The 22,366-nt window shown below is 38.3% G+C and overlaps 1 protein-coding gene across 6 annotated transcripts in view; it reads right to left on the bottom strand.

The window, feature by feature from the left end:
- Positions 1-9,257: 9,257 nt before the first annotated feature.
- setbp1 (SET binding protein 1) overlaps positions 9,258-22,366 on the bottom strand; it is a 266,412-nt gene continuing 253,303 nt past the window's right edge. For all 6 annotated transcript variants that reach the window (XM_063042860.1, XM_063042857.1, XM_063042858.1 and 3 more), the window contains 2 exons: positions 17,414-17,575; positions 9,258-12,900 (listed from right to left, as the gene is read on the bottom strand). In XM_063042860.1, the coding sequence (XP_062898930.1) occupies positions 12,332-12,900; positions 17,414-17,575 (731 nt within the window). In that variant the 3' untranslated portion in view covers positions 9,258-12,331. The remainder of the gene's footprint in view (positions 12,901-17,413; positions 17,576-22,366) is intronic.

Here is a 22,366-nt window from a genome sequence, read left to right as displayed (position 1 = left end):
GTGTGCAGTTGTGGTCCCCTAATCTGAGGAAACACATCCTTGCCATAGAGGGAGTACAAAGAAGCTTCACCAGATTGATTCCTGGGATGGCAGGACTTTCATATGAAGAAAGACTGGATGAACTGGGCTTGTACTCGTTGGAATTTAGAAGATTGAGGGGGGATCTGATTGAAACGTATAAGATCCTAAAGGGATTGGACAGGCTAGATGCAGGAAGATTGTTCCCGATGTTGGGGAAGTCCAGAACGAGGGGCCACAGTTTGAGGATAGAGCGGAAGCCTTTTAGGACTGAGATTAGGAAAAACTTCTTCACACAGAGAGTGGTGAATCTGTGGAATTCTCTGCCACAGGAAACAGTTGAGGCCAGTTCATTGGCTATATTTAAGAGGGAGTTAGATATGGCCCTTGTGGCTACGGGGGTCAGGGGGTATGGAGGGAAGGCTGGGGTGGGGTTCTGAGTTGGATGATCAGCCATGATCGTAATAAATGGCGGTGCAGGCTCGAAGGGCCGAATGGCCTACTCCTGCACCTATTTTCTATGTTTCTATATGCACCAACAACAGATGGAACAAATGAGGATATAGATAAATTCTATGAAGAGCTTGAACAAGCAAAGAATGGATGCAAATCTCAAGATATTGTTACTGTCATAGGAGATCTAAATGCTAAAGCAGGACAAAGTGCTGATGGAAATACGATAGGAAAATTTGGACTTGGGGAAAGTAATGAAAGAGGTGAGAACTGGGTAGAATGGTGCAAGATGAATAATCAGGTCATTATGAATACCTACTTTAAAAACCATCCAAGACGTTTGAGGACCTGGAAAAGTCCAGGTGATAGCACTAGAAATCAAATTGACTTCATTACTATAAGCCAAAAGATTCAGAAACTCAGTGACTCAATGCAAAACATATCCAGGTGCAGACCGTAATAGTGACCATAACCCAATAGTATGTCATGTAAAAGTAAAACTTAAAAAACTAAAGAAGCAAAAACCTGAACAATCCTCTCTGGAATTCAGGGGGGATCTGATTGAAATGTATAATATTCTAAAGGGATTGGACAGGCTAGATACAGGAAGATTGTTCCCGATGTTGGGGAAGTCCAGAACGAGGGGCCACAGTTTGAGGATAAAGGGGAAGCCTTTTAGGACCGAGTTGAGGAAAAACTTCTTCACACAGAGAGTGGTGAATCTGTGGAATTCTCTGCCACAGGAAACAGTTGAGGCCAGTTCACTGGCTACATTTAAGAGGGAGTTAGGCAAGGCCCTTGTGGCTAAAGGGATCAGGGGATATGGAGAGAAGGCAGGTATAGGGTTCTGAGTTGGATGATCAGTCATGATCGTAATGAATGGTGGTGCAGGCTCAAAGGGCTGAAAGGCCTACTCCTGCACCTATTTTCTATGTTTCCATGTTTCTAATCCCTTGACTACTTGCAATTAATTAAAGAAGAAAACTTAAGACAAAAATTTACAATTGAAGGAATAGATTTCAAAGTCTAGAAAAGAATCTGTTGAAGGTGATAGCAATCATGTAGAAATGAAATTTAACTCTCTAAAGGATGGCTTGGTAGAATCAGCAAAGTCAGTGATTCCTAAAAAAGAAAAAAGCACAAAGAATAAATGGATGACAGATGAAATCAAAAATCTAATGGAAGAAAGGAGACTGAAGAAAGCAAATCCTGTAGAATATAAGTCCTTAGATAAAAAAGTTAAAAACTTATATCAAAAAGCCAAAGAAGATTGGTTAAACCAGGAATGTGAGCAAATGGAAGGAATCCCTATTACTGATCCAAAAAGGTTACATCAACAAATCAAGAATATCACTGGTAAAAAGCTCCTCTGTTCTTCAGGTGGATGTTTGAAAGCAAAGGACGGTACCATCATCATGGAAAAAGATGAGATTATGAACAGATGGACTGAGTATATTCAGGAATTGTTTGAAGATGATCGAGGCGAAAAACCAGAAATTAAGAAAAACATTGAAGGTCCAAGTATTTTAAAATCTGAAGTTCGTAATGCAATAAATAAGATGAAGAAAGGAAAGGCAGCAGGTCCTGATGAATTCATAATAGAACAAATTAAGAATTTTGATGACAAGAGCTAAAAGTAAGATACAAGCTGAAATAGGTAAAGAACAATGTGGTTTTGTGAAAGACAAAGGTACAAGAAACACAATATTAGAAGGCATGGACTAGAAGGGCCGAGATGGCCTGTTTCCGTGCTGTAATTGTTATATGGTTAATATTAATGTTAAGGATACTATCAGAACGAGCTATTCAAGTGGAAAAAGATTTGTTTGTTTGTTTTAACAACTACACAAAAGCATTTGATAAAGTGAAGCACAATAAGTTATTTGAAATATTACAGAAAACTCTAGATCTAGATTCGAAAGACCTCCGCCTAATCAGAAATCTGGACTGAGAACAAACTGCCGCTGTAAGAATAAATGGAGAAGTGAGTCAATTTACAAAAATCAAGAGAGGCGTTAGACAAGGGTGTGTTTTCTCCCCTGATTTATTTAATGTGTACAGTGAAACAATATTACAAAAAAAAGAGGTATCTTGGGAATCAAAGTTGGCGATGAAAACATCAGTAATTTCAGATATGCAGATGACACTGTGTTAATTGCAAGTACGGAAGAAGAACTACAAAACATAATTGATATAATTGTTGAAGAAAGTGCAAAAATGGGTCTATCTATCAATTGCAAAAAGACAGAATGTATGGTGATATACAAAAAGAAGGAGAATCCTATCTGTAGGATGAGAATAAATGGGGAAGACATAAAACAAGTACAGAAATTTTGGTACTTAGGAAGCTGGGTGACATCAGATGGCAGGTGCAACATGGACATCAAAAGAAGAATAGGGATGGCAAAAGCCACCTTTACGAGAATGAAGAGTATACTGACCAATACTAAACTAGGCATGACAACCCGCCTCAGAGTACTGAAATGTTACGTTTATCCAGTTATGTTACATGGCTCAGAATATTGGACAATATCTAGTAACATGAGGAAACGAATTGTAGCAGCAGAGATGTGGTTTTTGAGGAGGATGCAAAGAATATCATGGATGGAATGAATATCTAATGAGGATGTCATAAACAGAGCAAGCACAAAAAGACAAATAATGTATGAGATCATGAAAAGGCAACGTAACTTCATTGGACATATGATTAGGAAAGAGGAGTTAGAATGCACGGTAATTATGGGAAAGTTTGAAAGGAAGAAAGCAAGAGGAAGACAAAGACAAATGATGATGGAGACAGCAGCCAGAGATCTGGAAATGAATACCAATGAATTGATCCACTTGACCCGAAACAGGAGTGTGTGGGCCATGGCAGTCAAAGTTCAAACTAGGCATGGCACCTGATGATAATGATGAAATCATCATGAATACAGGTCGTCTCCCTGCTTTCCCACATCTTGCAAGAGGAATATTCCTCTATCCTGCCTGGCTCCAACTGTGCAATTATAAAGAAGGAAACAAACAAAAAAACCTACCTACAGCTTTTCATCTTCTTTCACTCAAGTCTTAAATCCCCACTCTTAACACTGAACACTCCAGCAATGGCTGGTCCAATAAAGGCCACTCCACTGGCCCGTCTTTTTTTTTGTAATTTATTTTTTATTGAATTTCATCATCAAACATTTCCATAATATGTATTTCAGATACTGTACATATAAATTATATAATCATATTTGTCACAAATCTCCACATAATATTTATCTGAGGTATACACTTATAGAAAGGAGAGGAAAGAAAGAATAATCGAAAGAAGAAAACTGAGTAGGGAGTGATTTTTTTTACAACATATTCATTGACTTGTGAGAATAAAATCAGGCCTATGAGGTGTTACATAGTTAAACCATTTTTTCCAGTATGAATAAAATTGTACCAACTTATGATGGTTATTTGCTCAATAACCCTGACCTCTGGCTGCTGCTCAAATGCCGAAACTCCTGCTTTTTAATGCACACTTGCTGAACAGTGAGAGTTACCTCTTCTCTCACTCCTGATTTCTGACTGGTTGCTGTTGAAACTGATCTTGGGGTCTACACCCATAGGTCCTAGGTTGCCATGCAAGTTGATAAGAGGGGTTAAGAAGATATATGGTGTGTTGGTCAAAAGACTGAGTTCAAGAGCCATGAGGTAATGCTGCATCTCTATCAAACCCTCGTTAGATCACACTTGGAATATTGTGTTCAGTTCAGTCCCCTCATAAAGAAGGATAAGGAAGCTTTAGAAAGGATGCAGAGGAGATTTGCCTGGATGCTGCCTGGATTAGAGGGTGTGACTTATGAGATTAGGTTGAGTGAGTCAAGGTTTATCTCTTTGGAGCAAAGGAAGATGTGAGATAACTTGATAGAGTTATGTAACATGAAAAGAGGTAGAGATAGAGTGGGTAGCCAGAGACTTTTTCCCAGTATGGCAATGGTTACTAAAAGAGGCCATAATTTAAATTGGAGGAAATGATGGGGCGGGGGGGGGGGCAGGGACAAGATGTCAAAAATAGTTTTTGATTTTACAGAGAGAGTGGTGGGTTTGAGGAACGTTACCGTGGTGGTGGTAGAGGCAGATAAATTAGGGACATCTAAGAGACTCTTAGATAGGCATATGGATGAAAGAAAAGTGGAGGGCTATAATGGGAGGGAATGTTAGATGGACCTGAGAGTAGGTTAAAAAGTCAGCACAACATCTTGGGCTGAAGAGCCTGTACTGTGCTATACTGTTCTATGTTCCATAACATTGGAAGTTTCTCTGATGTAAAGCTCCCTCGAATGACATTGACAACACTGCAAGGGAAAAGTTTATCAAGCTCAGTGAATGGAAAAATGAAAAAAATGTTTTTTAAGCCACAAAACAAACAATCCTTTGCTCAATCTGTTTGCCGAGAACCTTGCTTTTCAAAAGGCTGACAAAGTGGATTCTTTGTCCCCACTGAAACCTGTAGTATCCTCCAATCACATACATAGCCTATATTTTTACCTTAACTATTTTCCAGAGGTTAGGGTCATTTTTCCAAGCCATAGTTTCCTGCTACTGATTTCTCCCACATCTCTGTTTGACGCTCACTGGTGCATCTGGGAATCACTCGAACTCGATGCTCAAGGACAGAAGACCTCCTCTACTTTTCCCTCAGGTTGCAGGAGCAGATGGTCCAAGCTCAGGAAGGTAAAACTGCAGTCTTTCCCACTGTGTGCATTTTTAGTCTACAATCATGTATTGTATTCTGAGGAGTCTGGAAACAAGCAGCAGGCCAGGCTGAATCTGTGAAAAGGGAAACAATTAGAATTTCAAGTTAGAACTGGGAAAGAGAGAAAACAAGTTAGACAGTGAGCGAGGGGTGAATAGAAGAAAGGGTATGGCTGATAGAGTGAGAGTAAAGATGCTAATGTGGACATTCAAAGTACGTTTCTGATGAAAAGTCTTGGCCCGAAGCATCGACTGTTTATTCCTTTCCATAGATGCTGCCTAACCTATTGAGTTCCTCCAGCATTTTGTATGTTATTTGGGTTTTTCAGCATCTGCAGAATTTCTTGCATGCATTGAGTTTGATTGTGTGTTAATGACAGGATTGTTGTACATACTTAGCAGGTCAGCCTATATTAATAGAGTGAGGAAACTTACCCTTAACTAGGAGAAATGGCTTGTTTTTATTTCAGACTTTGACCGTAAGACATGGTAGCAGTATTAGGCCAATGGGACCGTCAATTCTGCTCTGCCATTCAATCACGGTTAATTTATTATCCCGCTCAACCCCACTCTCCTGCCTTATCCCTGTAATCTTTGATCAAGAATCTATCAACCTTTGAAAAAGGATCTGGTGCTTTCCTGGCGCATATGACAAATAAACTCTTCAAACCAGCTTGAAGCCCGAGAAGCGTTTACTCTGTCAACTTTTGCTTTAACTGTACTCAATGACTTGGCCTCTACAGATTCACCACCATCTGGCTAAAGAAATTACTCCTCATTTCAATTCTAAAGGGACATCCTTCTATTCTGTGGCTGAGATAGACTTCCCCACTACTGAAAAAATCCTTTCCACGTTCTCCCTATCCAGGAATTTCAATATTTGCTAGGTTTCAATGAGGTTCCCCAACCCTCCGCCCCGTTCTAAACTCCAGTGAGTACAGGCCCAGAGCCATCACATGCTCCTCACAATGTTAACGCTTTTATTCCCGGGATTACTCTTGTAAACCAATCTTCAATGCCATCACAACCTTCCTTAGATAAGGGGCCCAAAACTGCTCACAATGGTCCAAATGTGGTCTGACCAATGGCTTGGCATTAGTATTATTTCCAGCAAATGCACTTTTCTTGTTATTCCTGACAGGGACCTTCACAGTTCCTGCCAGCAGTTTACACTTACTGTCCTGGCCACCTAGCACAGACACCATTCCTACTGCAGGGGCAGTTTCATTTAGCTAACTAGCCCATGAGCCCTGCAAGGAAAACTCTCCCAGCACTGTGGCATCTGTTCTCCAAACAGCACCACTCACTAGATGCTTAGGAACGCCTCGTGTATTTTACTGTTTCTGTCCTTTTATGGGCTGACTCCCAAGGTTGCAACAGCTCAGCTAAGTACTAGGATCAACAAGAGCTTCCCATAGATCAAAAGAGTTGCATGCACTGATTTCTGACAGTGAAGAATTATACAATAAATCATGTCAACACTGTCCTGGTGTTCTTACAAATGATATCTCAATGTATAGGATTTCTATAAACACAGTTATGGTGATATACAATGCTGCTTTTACATCATTAAAATGTAAAGGCCAGACCTAAGCTTAGTTACCTCTCCTGAAGATTTATTAACTCTTGATTATGAATCTTTTATCGTCAATGATCACAAATTAACCAGTTACTGAACTGGATTGACTGCACCAAAACTTTGTCTCAAATAATTAGAGGTTTCATATTCCTGCCTTTATCAGTCTGTCTTTACTATTTTCAACCACTGATTTACCATATCTCTTGCCACCAATTTACAATGCTGTAAACGAAGATAGTTCTCATCTCGGCCCTAAATGACCAGTCCCTTATCTTCAGATTGCAGTCCCTGGGTCTACACACTACTCAGAAGAAGCAATTTCTCAGTAACTACTGTGTCAAGCCCTCTCACCATCTTACATATTTCTATGAGATCACCTTTCATTCTCCCAAATGTCACTGAGTAAAGGCTCACACCACTCATACTTGTTCAATTGCTTCTCCATTCTGGGGTTGGTTTTTAACAGATAAGCTGCACCCACTCCAACGTACACCTTAAAGGTGACGTACAAGTCAAGCGAAAGATTAAATACTCTCAACAAAATGAATGCAGCTTCAAAACTTTCAGATACTCTGTACTATGTAACATAGAGCAGTACCGCACAGATCCTTCGGCCCACAAAGTTGTGCCCACCTTTTAACCTACTCCAATATCAATCTAATCCTTCCCTCCCACACAGCCCTCCGTTTCTTTTCATTCAATGTACAGCATAGTACAGGCCCTACGGCTCATGATGTTTGCCGACCCCTTAAACTCCTCTATGAACAACCCAACCCTTCCCTCCCACCTCCATTTTACTGTTAGTAAGTTTAAAGAAAACCAGAAACGGGCCCAGTAAGTCTAAAATATGATTGACGTATCCCTGTGAGCCAGATGTTGAAACAATAGGAGTTCTGAACAAATGAAAAGCAAGTAATTTGTTATCTTTGAAACAGAAGAAGCAGAGAAAGACCTTTCGGAGTCCTGGAGAAGTGGGTGGGAGGGACTTACCTTTCCGATGCACTGAAGCACTATAACTTGGGGCAGCATGGTTAGCGTAAACCTACTACAGCACTAGTGACCTGGGTTCAGCTCCATTACTGTCTGTAAGGAGTTCCTATATTTTCCTTGTCACCATGTGGTTTTCACCTGGGGGCCCCGGTTTCCACCCACATTCCAAGCATGTACGAGTTAGTAGATTAATTGCGCACATGGACGTAATTGGGTGGTATGGGCTCATTGGGCTAGAAGGGGCTGTTAGCATGCTGTATCTCTAAATAAGTGAATAAATTGTGAGTTGGGGGATATGTCAATGGCTTGGTACAATTACAGAGGAAGTGGAAAAACTTTCTCACTCAGTGGCTGATGATGATCTGGACCTACCACCTACAAGGGTGGCAGAGACTGTAGCCCTCATCACATTTCAGTTACCTGGAGGAGCCTATATGACAATTAGAGGCTGTGATCTAGAACTAGTATTCCTCTGGAAAACATTTTTGGATGATGTGCACAACATAGGCTAGACGCCCTGTTAGATTCGTTTGGTTCTACCTGTTTAACAAGCTGCTAAAATGGTAGGCTATGCTAATGATTTTGGTAATCAAAATTAACAAGAAGCTGTCATTTCCGGCATCCCATTTAAACTCAGCAGTCACATTCCAGGTCGCTTTTTAAATGAAAATACAAACAAAATCAAAATGTTTTAGAAGATTTGCTCAATCCAAATCTGTTAACATTAAGCAGCCATTGATGACTGGTTAGTTATAAACTTCAAATTATTATGTAACCAAAAAAGATACTTTTCCAATATATTAAATATTCGAGATCATAAAATGTATTTAGAAAATCCAGAGATTTATTCAAGTAACAGTAATTTTATTACCCTCTATAGTAAACCTCACATATTGTTCAACAGATAGCATTTTACACAGTTTTCTTTTGTAGTTATCAGTTCAGCTACAATTATTTTGTTCTGGAAACATTTAAAGGAATGAAAGGTTATATTAGATTACTGACCTGTGTTCACCTGAAGTAGACAAGCCACCACAATTGTTCTTGGATTGTCCTGAAGTTATAACGTAGCACAGGTCGAATCCCTATGATCATTCTTCCTTTATATTTCTAAATATTTCAGAAGTGGATATAGTATCCCAGAATTTTTAAGAAGTGCCATTTCTGGGGGCAGTATACATAAAAGTGGAGCAGTCAATCTTACCAAGTGCACAAGCATATTCTCAACAATTCAGTCCTAAATGCAGTGTGGAATTAGGGATAATGAAAATATTTTGGTGTGTAACTTTCTTAAAAAATGCATTAATCCATTTAAAAAAATAATTAAGCAAGCTTTTGACATAATTCAATGTTTGACTTGATGCTCAGCATATTTGTTGGCTGATATAATAAATTGAATAAATTGGCATAGATGTGATACAGAAGACATTTCATCTATTGAAATGGGACTGAAGATATGACACTTCATTTATTTGTACTGTAGCAAGAGATGACCAGTTAGTTGGTCCTTTATGTGTAAAAAGAGCTGGGGGTTTCTTCCGGGAGATGCAGCAACTTTTCCATAATGTGCAAAAGCAAATCAAGCCATATAGACAAAGATGACATTTTCAGTACTGGTTGTTGGTTTTGATTAAGTTTCTTTATTTTCACACAATGAATAACATATGAACAGATTACTTTTCAGTAAGTGCTCTATTGCTAACCTGATTTTGGCAGCAAAACAATGAGCTTCTCTCAGAAAAAAAGTTTTAAAAACCAACAACTATATGTAGAAGCATGACAATCAGCATGCCAGATACATAAGCGCCAATCAACAGCAGTTCATATCTATTCAATGTACAAAAATGCTTCATGAATAAAAACTGTTACAAAAAACATTTCAAACAACAATGTACAAGTTTGCTCTATGTTTAATTAGAATACAAATATAATATTTGTCTAAAATATGTGTACATACAGTCAAGTATAATAACATGCAAATACACTCTAAAAAAGGTTTAAAAACACTATGAATACAGACTAAAATAAGCCAGCACTATGTAAAAGGATCTTGTGCCCCATGTTTAAAGGTACATTTTTTCTGAAACTTCATTTGTAGTCTTATCAACTTTCGGCAAAAAATTGCTCTTCTTCCTAAATAAAAGCCAGAGTAAAAACAAAACACTGGGATTTGACTAGGACACCCGTGTAGAACATTTGGCAGTTCTTTCAATGTCTCTGTATTGTTTTAGTGTTGCAACCTTGGCAGGCTTTTCACTAGATATGTTACAATACATTATTTCACATCAGCACAATACCGTGCTATATCAGACCCAAAATTTACTGTACCTCCATGCTGATAAAATTTTGTCAATGTTGTGGTCCATTTTAAACAATTATGTCATTGTCATTTTAATGGTTTTGCTTCTGTGACACCAAGTACCAAATTTTAAAGGCAAGGGTTACTTTTAAAACTTGTATATTGTAGAATATATGAATTTCATCCCTCCCCACCCCCTCCACCCCCAACTTCAATTAGCCCCATTCCCAAACCCCAGATGCATTAAAACAATTGTTTGGCATCAAAATCAATGGTTAAAGTTGATTGAAAAACAGTTAAAATGACAATTACACAGACAAGATGATTCAGACAGTTTGAACCCATGCAGGTCAAAGATGTGTAATTACATTATATACAACAGGTTATTGTTTTTGACTGAATTAAGGCTGCCATGATATAAACATTTTGCCTAAATATTAACTGCAGTCACAATTATTCATTTTTAAAAATAATTGAAAATATGTTTTGGATTATCATCATAAGAACACTTAATTTCTTTTTGCATAAGGGGAAATTAAATACAGAAATTCAAAAGCTTACGGTTAGTTTTTCATCGAGTTTTCATAAAGAAATATAAAAAAACACAATTACCAGGATACAAGACAACCATTACTCTGGGGATAAAGAAAACATCCATTTCTTTGATATTAAGTAACTGATTATTTGCATACAATAATTTAGGAAAGAGTGATTTACACTGACACTGTTAACTAGGACATGATTAAAAGAATTGTCCCTTTGCAGCAGAATATTTTCTTCACTAGTGATTGATTTTGAAAGGACAACTGGTGGATGAGGATTACCATCTGCTAAGAATGAACAGGTAAAAACAATATCTACGACCTGACCATCCATTGTATAGATTTCAGCTGGTGACAGTTCTGTTTGTTATGGAAAATATTCAACATGTTCTTTGTGTATTTTGGATGTTTCTATTTTGTGTGTTCAGAGGTGAGAGTTAATTTTAAAGTAATACTGTGGGCAAATCTGGGGCATTTCTCAGCGTAAATTTTATAATTTTGGAGAACAGTCTCTTAAATATTGCATGAATAAATTTGATGTGAAACTTAGATAATTGCAGAAAAAATATATTTAATTTTTTTTGTTAACATCTATTTACTTTGGAAAACTGTAAGGCCATACAAGAGGGCACACAATGTTATACTTTTAAATGATCTAGATTACAACATCAATTCCTACCTTTACAGAAAGTCACTTGTGAAAATAATTGCTCAAAGATTTTAGGGGCAAGTGCGAGAGTTGGAAATCAATTATTTCTTTGGGGGGAGGGATCAGATGCAAATCTCTCTATTAAAAGAATACTTTGAATTTCTTTTCACTGTTAAAAGGTTGGCACAACATCATGGGCCGAATGGCCTGTACTGTGCTGCCCTGTTCTATGTTCACTGCTTTGTATGATATTGCTTCTCAAAGGAAGTGCCCAGTGATAAAAGTCTAGGTGGCAATAATAAATCCAGCAAATCCCTTGAGAAGTTCAGACTGAATCTATTTTGTGCTATGGACCTCTTTTAGATTCTAATTAATGTCACTTTCTGACAGGGTTGTCCATCAAGGCAGGGACATTTATTTTCAATACATAAAAAAAACTTGGGACATTTATTGATTGGAAATTCCTTTATGACTTTTCTTTTATTTCTGCTGAGTTTTCAAGAGCATATGTTGAACTGACGCAGAAAGTGCTTTACATGGATAACACTTTTGCATTTAAGGCTCTGTGAGTACAGTATTGCCTGAACGTCGGCAAGAATATTTTAAAATTTCTTTCTTTCTCCTTTAATCAACTAGCATATATTGATTATAAATCCAGTATATAAGAAACACAGTTGCAAGCGTAATGTTATTTTTGCCTGCCTTCCCAAGGAACATTTCATTAATACATTCTTCTAAAAGGCTGCCAAAAGTACTGTACTTGCACTAGCTTACCCTTTAAAACACCATTACACGTTGCTCACTTTGCAAATAATGGGTCCGTGGATAGAGCGCGGTAAACAGGGAGAAGGAATGTTTGTACAAAATAGTGAAACTGAACTGACATATCGAAACACCAGATGTTGACAGCAGAGTCTGGTATTTATAAAGAACGCAGTGAATGCTGGAATGAGGTCATCCCTTTCATACGGTGGATTGTGTGAGAAAATGGTTATCATTTAAAAATTTTCCAATATCTGAATCTTAGTCATTCCCTTCTCATTCACCAAGTAATATTAAAGTGCAGGAAGGTTTCAGTGATTGATGGCTGTTGATTGGTAGCTGGTGGCAGAGATGTTCAAACTGTTGTACCTTTTAGAACTTGTGGTGATTGCCTCTTTTTCAGTTTCTTTGGACTTCCTATGTCTCTTCACATTTTGCCCAATTTCCTCTTTCTGCTTTCTTTTGGTGCCTTTATCTGACTTCGGCTGCTGTTGCTGTGCCATGCATATTACAGCTTCAATTGTGTCCTTGATTGTGTCCTGACTGGCTGCAGCCAGCATTTCAGGGGCTAAATTGTACCTCAGACCTCGTTTACTGGGAAGATCCACACACTTCTCCAGTACTGGCATCTGGTCTGTTAAGTCTTCATCAAGCGGCAAAGGGTGCTTCCTTGGACGGCCTCTCCTCTTTTTCACTATGTTATTGCCAGTTTTTGACTGTCTTTGCAATCTTTTGGCTTTCAGGATCTTGTTGACATGGTCCAAGTTCTTTTTCGTTGCAAGAATTTTGTCATAATTGCACATCTTCCTGACCTCACATTGAATAGCTTCAATTTCCCTCCTCTTCAGCTTTCTCCTGGGTGAAGAAGTAGGACTTTGAACTAAATGGACAGAACACAGGGAATCATTATAATCACCAGATGTATACAATCATTTAACTACCAGCATGGAATTATACACCGTTCAATGCTACATTAGTGTTAAAATGATTTAAAGATGCATTTAACAGCCAGTACTAGTGCACAGTATGTACTATAATGAATCAGACATACATGTATCCTGATGCAAAAATGCAGTATTACATTGAGTTAAGTCACTTATAGGGCATTTTGCAAAACACCTTCATTAGCAGATATTAATTCCTGGCCTTAGATAATATGCCACATTCATTGTAAGTATATTTGAAAATATTTAATTATTTTCAATGATAGTACTAATGTTCTATCTCTTTTCTTTTAATATTAAAATTTAATCTGCATTCGGAAATTAGTTGTTGTTGAACCTGGTACTGATAGCCTGAACGATGATACCTGTATTAAAACAATGCCTTTGTAAAACGATACCCAAGTAATGATTCTCCTTAGTTGTTCACTACAGTGCATTACATTGCCCAAATATACCTTGCAGTGTCTCTAAAAGAAGTAAGGGGAAAGATGCTATTATTTTAAGATCGTTATGGACATAAGATGCCATTCCACAACATGATCTATGCAGCAGAAAAATCCTACCATATCAACATTTACATAAATAACTCATAATCTTTCATTATTTTATCTGGAAACCTATTTCAAATGACAAACACACTGTGTACAGGTGAGTGATCTCACTGAGAGCACGATCAAAATTAGTAAACAGTTTTGACAAGCCAATCTGAAATTTGAGTAAGTGTAATGTAGGTTTAGAATAGTTATCAGGATAAATCATATTTTAATCAAAGTTATGGTAGCTGATTTAAATATTTTATCAGAAAGAGCTGTAACGTCAAAATTTTATTGCTGTTCAAAATGCAGTTAAATCCCTTAATTGGAAAGTTTAAGGTATTGGTTGAATGAAACTAACAGTATTGCTTGTCTATATTTGTATAGTATTTATTCAAACTGAAATGCTGAGAAATTCAAATGCTTTGCATAATTGCTAGGTGGTCATAAAGCAATGGAGTAATTTTATGACTAGTCATTTGGATCAGTAAGTATTACAGCTACTTCTGATGGTGCTAAAATGCTTCCAGTAGAAAATCTGTATATGTTGTAATGATCAGTGTCACTTTATAAAACACACACTTTTTCATTATGTGTGGGTGGTTAAAAAAAAATGGGTCTTCAAGAACCATATGTCTTTGAGGCACTGTCAAAGAAATTTGTTTTAACTGCATGTATAAAAATCTCAAAGAACTAATATTGCAAGATTTCTTTACACTGATAATTAAATAATATTTTCAGAAAGTTGTAAGGATTGCTTTCAGTATATATATCATTTGAAAATACAGGAATGCAGTCACTTTAGTCTAAAGTAGGTCATGTTTCAGTCCCACTTAATTGCTATTATTAAAGTCTAAGAATGCCTTCGGAGACCCACCGACTCTCTGCAAGTTTCACTGAACAGCTGGGTTCACTTGTAGATCCTTTTCCTTCCGCCAAAAAAAAAATTCTATTTGAACAAAAACTTTCAAAGGAGCCTTTTACTAATGACAGGAAGTTCTCAGAAGCTTTCCATTTTCTCTTTTAGACATTTTCTTAAGTTTTATGTTTATTATTTTGACACATGGATTGCAGAGGAATGGTTTGGACAGGATCTCTGTAATTCAAATGAAACCATCTTTCACAGTATCACAGATCTAAGTGCAAGAAAACTGAACATCGAACCTGAAGGCTAAAGTACACTCTTGGTAGCCTGCCTAGGGAATACGGAGGCATCATTTTGAAGGTCTCAAGGGAACAGACAAGCTTACATGTCAACATTTTTAAAATTTGAAAATAAAAGCTTTGCTTTTTAAATGCACCATGGAATTTCATCCATAACCAAATATGCCATCAGATGTTTGAGACACTCTGATCTCAGTTTGAAAGTAAAAGCTGGTCTCTCGTGACAACACCCATGGTGAGCCAACATGAAGCATGATTAAAGTGAACAGATAATTGAACTAGGACGTGTTTGTTCACACCCCATTTCAAATTTCCCATATTCTGATCATATTTTTGTTAATATTATAATTCTTGTGTCTGTGCATATATCCTGACACCTCCGTTAAAATAAACCTACCCCCTTATTTTAAAAAAAGACATATTGATTATCCCTGCTGTAAAATGAGCTGAGGGCTTGCTCTACTTTTTTCTGGTTCTAGTGGAGTTCAGTCATTAGACTCAGACTTCATTTGCACTGTTGTAGATACAAATTTAGTGTAAATCTTTTTTAAAAATGCATGATTCTGTTCTGCGCTGATACCTCAGTTAATATGATAGATTTTACTGCATTTTTGTGTAGATCGAACTGTATACAAATTGAACATCATGTTTTCCAACTTTGTAATACTAACTGCACACCACTGGTTTACAGGTGCTTAGTAGTCCAGAATTTATGAAAGCTCTGTATCAGTGAAACATTCCTATTTAATCAAATATCAACATATGGCTATGAAAAAAATCTACAGATTATTTTAAATTCTGCCATGTCAGTTTAACTGAGACTGGAGAAGAATTATTTACCCCATTCAGACTATTAAGTGCAAGGGCTTGTACTGACTGGATACAAAAATGGACTGAATGAAATGATGAACGGTTTCATGGGGCACATTGGACCTCGATAGCTTTTGGGTAAACAATGGTGTTGAAGGAGAAGAAGGTTGTTGATCCATGAACTAGAGAGTGAACAGTATCTATTTACAGAAAAGAGTACAGTCAACCTTTCGGGCTTAGACCCTTGGCCTGAAACATCAACTGTACTCTTTTCCATAGATGTTGCCTGGCTTGCTGACTTCCTTCAGCATTTTGTGTCTGTTACTTAGATTTCCAGCCTCTGCAGTTTTCTCTCGCTAGCATTTATCCAGTTTACATGGCTCTGTTAGTCAATGCAAAATAGTATGGTTGGGCGATATCCCATGAGAAATGTTTCATACTAATGTTCCAGTACGTGTTCTTAAAAGGAATACACGAAATAAAATTCAGAAACCTTGCATTGCTGAAAGCACCATGACATTGGTATGAAGTGGTATTGGGCTTGATTTTAGAATTAATGTGCCAAATAGTCACAAGTCACCATAGAAATATCAGGTGCACTATGGATATCAATAACCTGGATAGGCAGTGACAACCAGATTCCAGTGTCATTTCTAAGGTACACATAAGAAATTGCCACCCTTTACAATGTAGAGAGAAATTTAGGAGACATAAACGAAGTCCAAAGCAAATGAATCTAATCACTCAACCAATATTGAAAATGAGAAGCAGCACTCATTTGGTTCAGCTGTAAATTTTTAAGAGTTGCTCTTAATCAAGATAGGTGCACCTCAAGAATGTGTGATTAGCCCGCTGCTCTGGTCTCTACACTTGTGCCTGTGTGGCTAGTCATTGCTCAAACACCATCTAGAAATTTACAGATGACATCACTGTTGTTGGCAGAATCTCAGATAGCAATGGGGAGGTGTACAGGAGTGAGACAGATCGGATGGTTAAGTGGTGTCACAACAACTTTGCACTCAGTACAGCCAAGGAGTTGATTGTGGACTTCAGGAAGGGGCAGTTGAAAGAGCACACCCCAATCCTCAATTGAGGTGTCAGCAGTTGAAAGGGTGAGGAGCTTCAGGTTCTTGGGCATCAAAATTACAGAGCATCTATCCTGGGCCTAACACACTGATACAATCACAAAAAGGCACACAGGCAGCTCTGCTTCATTAGGAGTTTGAGATTTGGTTTGTCACCAAAGACTAGCAAATTTCTAAAGACGTACAGTGCAGAGCATTCTGACTGGTTGTATCACAGCCTGATATGAAGGCTCCAATGTACAAGATCATAAAAGGCTGCAAGGGTTGTGACTCAACCAGCTCCATCATGAGCACAAAACTCCCACCACTGAGGACATCTTGAAGAGGCACTGTCTGAAGATCACCATATTAATCATTAAATGCCGTAACCATCTAGGACATGCCTTCTCATTATTACAATTGGGGAGAAGGAATAGGAGCCTCAAGACCCACACTCAATAGTTTATACTTTTTCCTCCCCGCCATCAGATTTTTGAATGATCCACGAACTCTTGAACACTACCTCAATATTTATCTTTTGAGCCATTTATTTATTTTGCTAACAGAATAATTTTTATGCCTTGCACTATACCACTGCAGCAAAATAATGAATTTCATGTCAGTGATAATAAACCTTATTCTGACTCTGATATTTCTTTTGCATATTATAAAGGTTAACCCGTGCTGAAATCAACAATGCTTGATTTGAGTCTAACCAGTATGTCTAATTAATTTAATGCTGGTAACTGCTAGGAGTTATACTTTATTCCACAAATATTCTGCCCAGAGACATAGTGTGGGAATCCAAATACACTGTAGGCTCGGTCAGTTCCTAATAACTTTTGCACACCTAGGCAATTGTTATATTAGCAACTAACCTGATTCACACGATGGAGATGGTGAAGGTGAGGAAGATGATGACTGAGCTGATACAGTAATACTTTCAGTCGAAATTGCTTTCTTTCTGCTTACATTGGAAAGGCCACGATCATGTTTGTGCAACGTCATTTGATCCAGCTTGGAGTGTGAGTTTATTAAACCTAACAGCAGGGAAAGAAACAAATGACAAAATGCATTATTTGCAAAGCCAAGTAAGTCAGGCAGAGTAATCCTCATCACCATGGCTTGAATTCATGAGCTTCTGTGGTAAATAATTAGTTAGATTAGTCTGATATAGAATTGAATCATACTGACTAGGAAGACCCGATATTGACCTCTAGACCATGCTGAGTTTATTAGTTCATTTGGAATGATCAGCTTGGTATTACAATTGTTCTTCAGGATCCTTTCCTTAGGAGATGGGAGAGATTAAAGAAAAATCAGTTGGGTCTCCTTGGCTCATCACTTTCAGGAGACCGTGCTGGAAAACAAACACGAGTGGCTCTCATGCAAGAACAGGATCAGACTCAATTGCAGTCTCTGCCACCGTCAAAGAGTTTGCTAGTAGTCACTATGTCATAAAAAGAATATCAGTGACTAGTGTTCCACAGCGATCGGTGGTAGGGCCACTAATTTTCACGTTAGATGTTAGTGATGTGCATGATTGAAATGATGGCTTTGTGGCCAAGTTTATTGATGATACAAAGATAGGTGGAGGGGCAGGTAATGTTGAGCAAACAGAGTCTGCAGAAGGACTTGGACAGATTAGGAGAAAGGGCAAAGAGGTAGCAGATGGAATACAGCGTCACAAAGGAATAAAGGTGAAGAGTACTTTCGAAAAAGGGAGTGTGTGTGCAGGATACCCAAAAGGTTGTAGGTCGAGTCTGTAGTAAGGAAAGCAAGTGCACTGTTAGCACTGATTTCAAGAAGACAAGAAGATAAAAGCAAGGATGTAATGCTGAGACTTTATAAGGCATTGGTCAGATTGCATTAGGAGTATTATAAGCAATTTTGGGTCCATATCTAAGAAAGCATATGCTGGCAATGGAGAGGGTCCAGATGAGGTTCATGAGGATGATCCTGGGAGTGAAAGGGCTAACGTATAAGCAGCGTTTGATGGTCTGGACCTGGACTCGCTAGAAGAATGGGGGGGGGGCAGGGGAGAGAAGGAATCTTATTGAAATCTGCCAAATATTGAAAGGCCTAGGTAGAGTGGATGTTGAGAGGATGTTTCCTATAGTTGGAAAGACTAGGACCAGCCTCAGTATATAACACAGCCCTTTAGACCGGAGATGAAGACAAATTTCTTTAGCTAGAGGGTGGTGAATATGTGGAATTCATTGCCACAGATTGCTTTGGAGATTAAGCCACTGGGCATATTTAAAGTAGGGGTTGAAAGGTACTTAATTAGTAAGGGTGTCAAAGGTTATGAGAAGGCAGGACTATGAAGTTAAGAGGAAAAATAAATTAGCCATGATTGAATGATAGAGCAGACTCAATGGGCCAAATGGTTTACTACTGCTCTTATGTGTTATGATTTTATGGAGTCAGCTTTTAAACATAACAGAATAGGTTAAATTGGGCAACCCCAGAAAGAGTACTTGTAATGCACAATTAATGCACAGTTGTGGCTTCCAATGCTGAGAACACAGTAAATTCATGCTGTCTGCTTGTTGTAATGATTTTGCAATAAAGCTGACACAAACCCTGTCTGACTGTGTTAACAGATGCCCAGCCCTATTTTATAAGTGGTCAGTTTCAATTAAAATTCATCTTCATTAGTTAAAGCCAATCTGCAACTTTTAAAGGGGAATCACTTTGAGAGGCTGGTCATGACACCCATTAATTCCAGCCTCCCAGATTGCCCTGGCCCACTGCAAATTGCCTACTGTGAAATAGGTCTCTGGCAGACACCATCTTGCTGGTCTTACACTCCTCACTGGAGAACCTGGGCAGTAAAGCCACCTACTATTATTAATTGGCTACTGCTCTGCTTTCAGTATTATAATTCCAAGCAAACTCATCAACAATTCTCTGAGATCCGAGAGTCAACACAATTACTTTAAACACTGGTGGTCCACAAGTTTGCTTCCACAGCACCCTACTTATTACCTTGTATGCTCATGTATAACATTGTGAGCCAAACGGACTACGGCTCTACTGTTCTATGCTCTACGTTCCAACTGAAATTGTAACCTGAAATCACCAATGATATCATAATTCTAAATGACAATAATACACTCTGTGGCCAATTTTTAGGTACCTCCCATATGTGTATGCTCATGGTTTTTTGCTGTTGTAGCCCATCCACTTCAAGTTTCGATGTGTTGTGTGTTCAGAGAAGCTCTTCTGCACACCACTGTCGTGTGGTTATTTGAGTTACTGTCACCCTCCTGTCAGCTTGAACCAGTCTGGCCATTCTCCTCTGACCTCTCGCACTAAAAGGTATTTTTGCCCGCAGGACTGCAGCTCACGGAATATTCTTTTTGTTTCTCACACCATTCTGTAGTGACTGTTGTGTGCAAAGATTCCAGGAGATCAGCATTTTCTGAGATACTCAAACCACTTTGTCTGGCACCAACAATCATTCCATGGTCCAAGTCACTTAGATCACATGTCTTCCCCATTCTGATGTCTGGTCTGGACAACAACTGAACCTCTTGATCATATCTGCATGCTTTTGTGCATTGAGTTGCTGCAATATAATTGTGGCTGCTTAGCTATTTGGATTAACGAGGTATACAGATGTACTTAATAAACTGAGTATACAATGTACAGTACATTCATTTTAATGCTTTCCTTCACAGCACCTCAGACCTTGTTTCCTCAAGACTTGAGAAATATCCTCTCTGTGAGCAATACAAGTGTATTAAAATATCAAATTGACATTTAAACATCCAAATATTCAGCCATTGGACTCAATTGTAACCTGCACTCCTGTGGCACAGAAGAGTACTTCAAGTTTTGGGCATTCAATCAAGCCCTCATTGTTCACATTATTATTACTTAAAGCCCACTGTTTTATTAACAATGCATTTTATATTTTTGTTTGGAAGATATTGTGGAATTGAAATAGATGGAGATTTTTTTGACTTATGTTTTGTTCAGACATGAGGAATAAAGAAAGATGCATAACTTCATGCGATGACATTGAAAAAAAGGATATTTTCTTTGCATGTTGCCTATAACATTAATTGGTCAAAGGGTTAACATTGGGAATGTGGTGAAATCATGCCAAATTTGGTTGTAATCAAAATAGACACCATCCAAACTCTTTTAGCCACAAGAGTTCTTCTGAAACATGGTGCAAAAATAGCCAGCCATCATTTCCCAAAGCTAGCTATCACAAACCTTTCATCTACAAATATATGTATACACAGAATGATTGCATTAGTTGTTTTACTTAGAGCCACTTCTTGGAAAGGACAGTCACGCCCATTGTTGCATCACTATACCCTCAACTCACGCTTAAACCATTCCGAGATCAAATCTGAGATTGAAGCTAGTGCATACCCAGCTACAAACGGCATGTATGTAATCGAAGCATCAGAGATTTTTAGTGCACCATTGGAATGAACTGATGGCCTTTTTAAACAACCATTCAGCATTCACAACATAGCATGGAATGACACTGGAATATACTCCCTGTTCTTCCTTAAACAATTCTAAACATTGATGTACATCACAAGAACAGATAAGATCACAGTTTACACAATCATCCAAAGTAGTGTCTTCAATAACACTACACTCCTCCAGTCAAGGACAGCAGTGTGTATTTAGAATACACACCCAAATCTACAATCTTCAGATTCAGAGCTAATGCTGTTACAACAGACAAAGCTAACAATCAAAGTGTGAACTGACACTTTTAAAGTCATTATACTACTCTTAAGATCCTTCGTTCTCTATTTTACATTTATTTTAAAATACTCTGTATTACATGTGGTGGTGTTTTCAAGGATCTCTGCTCAAATTTTCCATTTACATTGGCTCACCTTTCTGCCCAGTTCGCCTGTTTGTAGTAATTCTTGAGTCTTTACCAAGTTGTCTTCTCATCTCTAATATCACTCTTTACACCTGCACAACCACCATGTAGACTTTAGACTGCTTTGATTAGTCCAAAATTAAAGTTTTCCTTTGACCAAACAATGCAATGCTCTTAAGTTCAATTCCCACCTGCTGCACTCTATATAAACTATACTTGCTTGTTACTTTTTTCTAATTTCTCATCAGATGCCTTCAGTAGTCGTTTTAAAAATGTCAGGTTATAGCTTTGGTTTAACATGATAGATTCCACCAATGTTATTAGAGTACTAAGTTAAAATTACACTCAGTGCAATACAGATACACTCCGTGGCCACTTTATTATGTACACCATAAGACCATAAAACATAGGAGCAGAATTAGGCTATCTGGCCCATTGATCCTGCCCCGGCATTCAATCATGGCTGATCCTTTTTTCCTGTCTCCTCCTCAACCCCAGTTCCCGGACTTCTCCCCGTAATCTTTGATGCAATGTCCAATCAAGAACCTATCAACTTCTGCCTTAAATACACCCAATGACTTGGCCTCCACAGCTGCATGTGGCAAGAAAATCCACAAATTCATCACCTTTGGCTAAAGAAATTTCTCCGCATCTCTGCTTTGAAAGGGTGCTTCTCTATCGTGAGGCTGTGCCCTCTTGCCCTAGACTCTCCCACCACAGAAAACATCCTTTCCACATCTACCCTATCTAGGCCTTTCAACATTCAAAAAGTTTCAATGAGATCCCCCCTTCATCCTTCTGAATTCCATCGAGTACAGACCCACAGCCATCAAACGTTCCTCGTATAACTCTTTCATTCCCGGAATCATCCTTGTGAAACTCCTCTGGACCCTCTCCAATGCCAGCACATCTTTTCTAAGATGAGGGGCCCAAAACTGTTCACAATACTTAAGGTGAGGCCTCACCA

The sequence above is a fragment of the Mobula hypostoma genome, chromosome 3 (genome assembly GCF_963921235.1).
Source record: "Mobula hypostoma chromosome 3, sMobHyp1.1, whole genome shotgun sequence".
Lineage (NCBI taxonomy): Eukaryota > Metazoa > Chordata > Chondrichthyes > Myliobatiformes > Myliobatidae > Mobula > Mobula hypostoma.
Note: the sequence above shows the minus strand (reverse complement) of the source record. Positions and strands in the feature narration are given on the sequence as shown.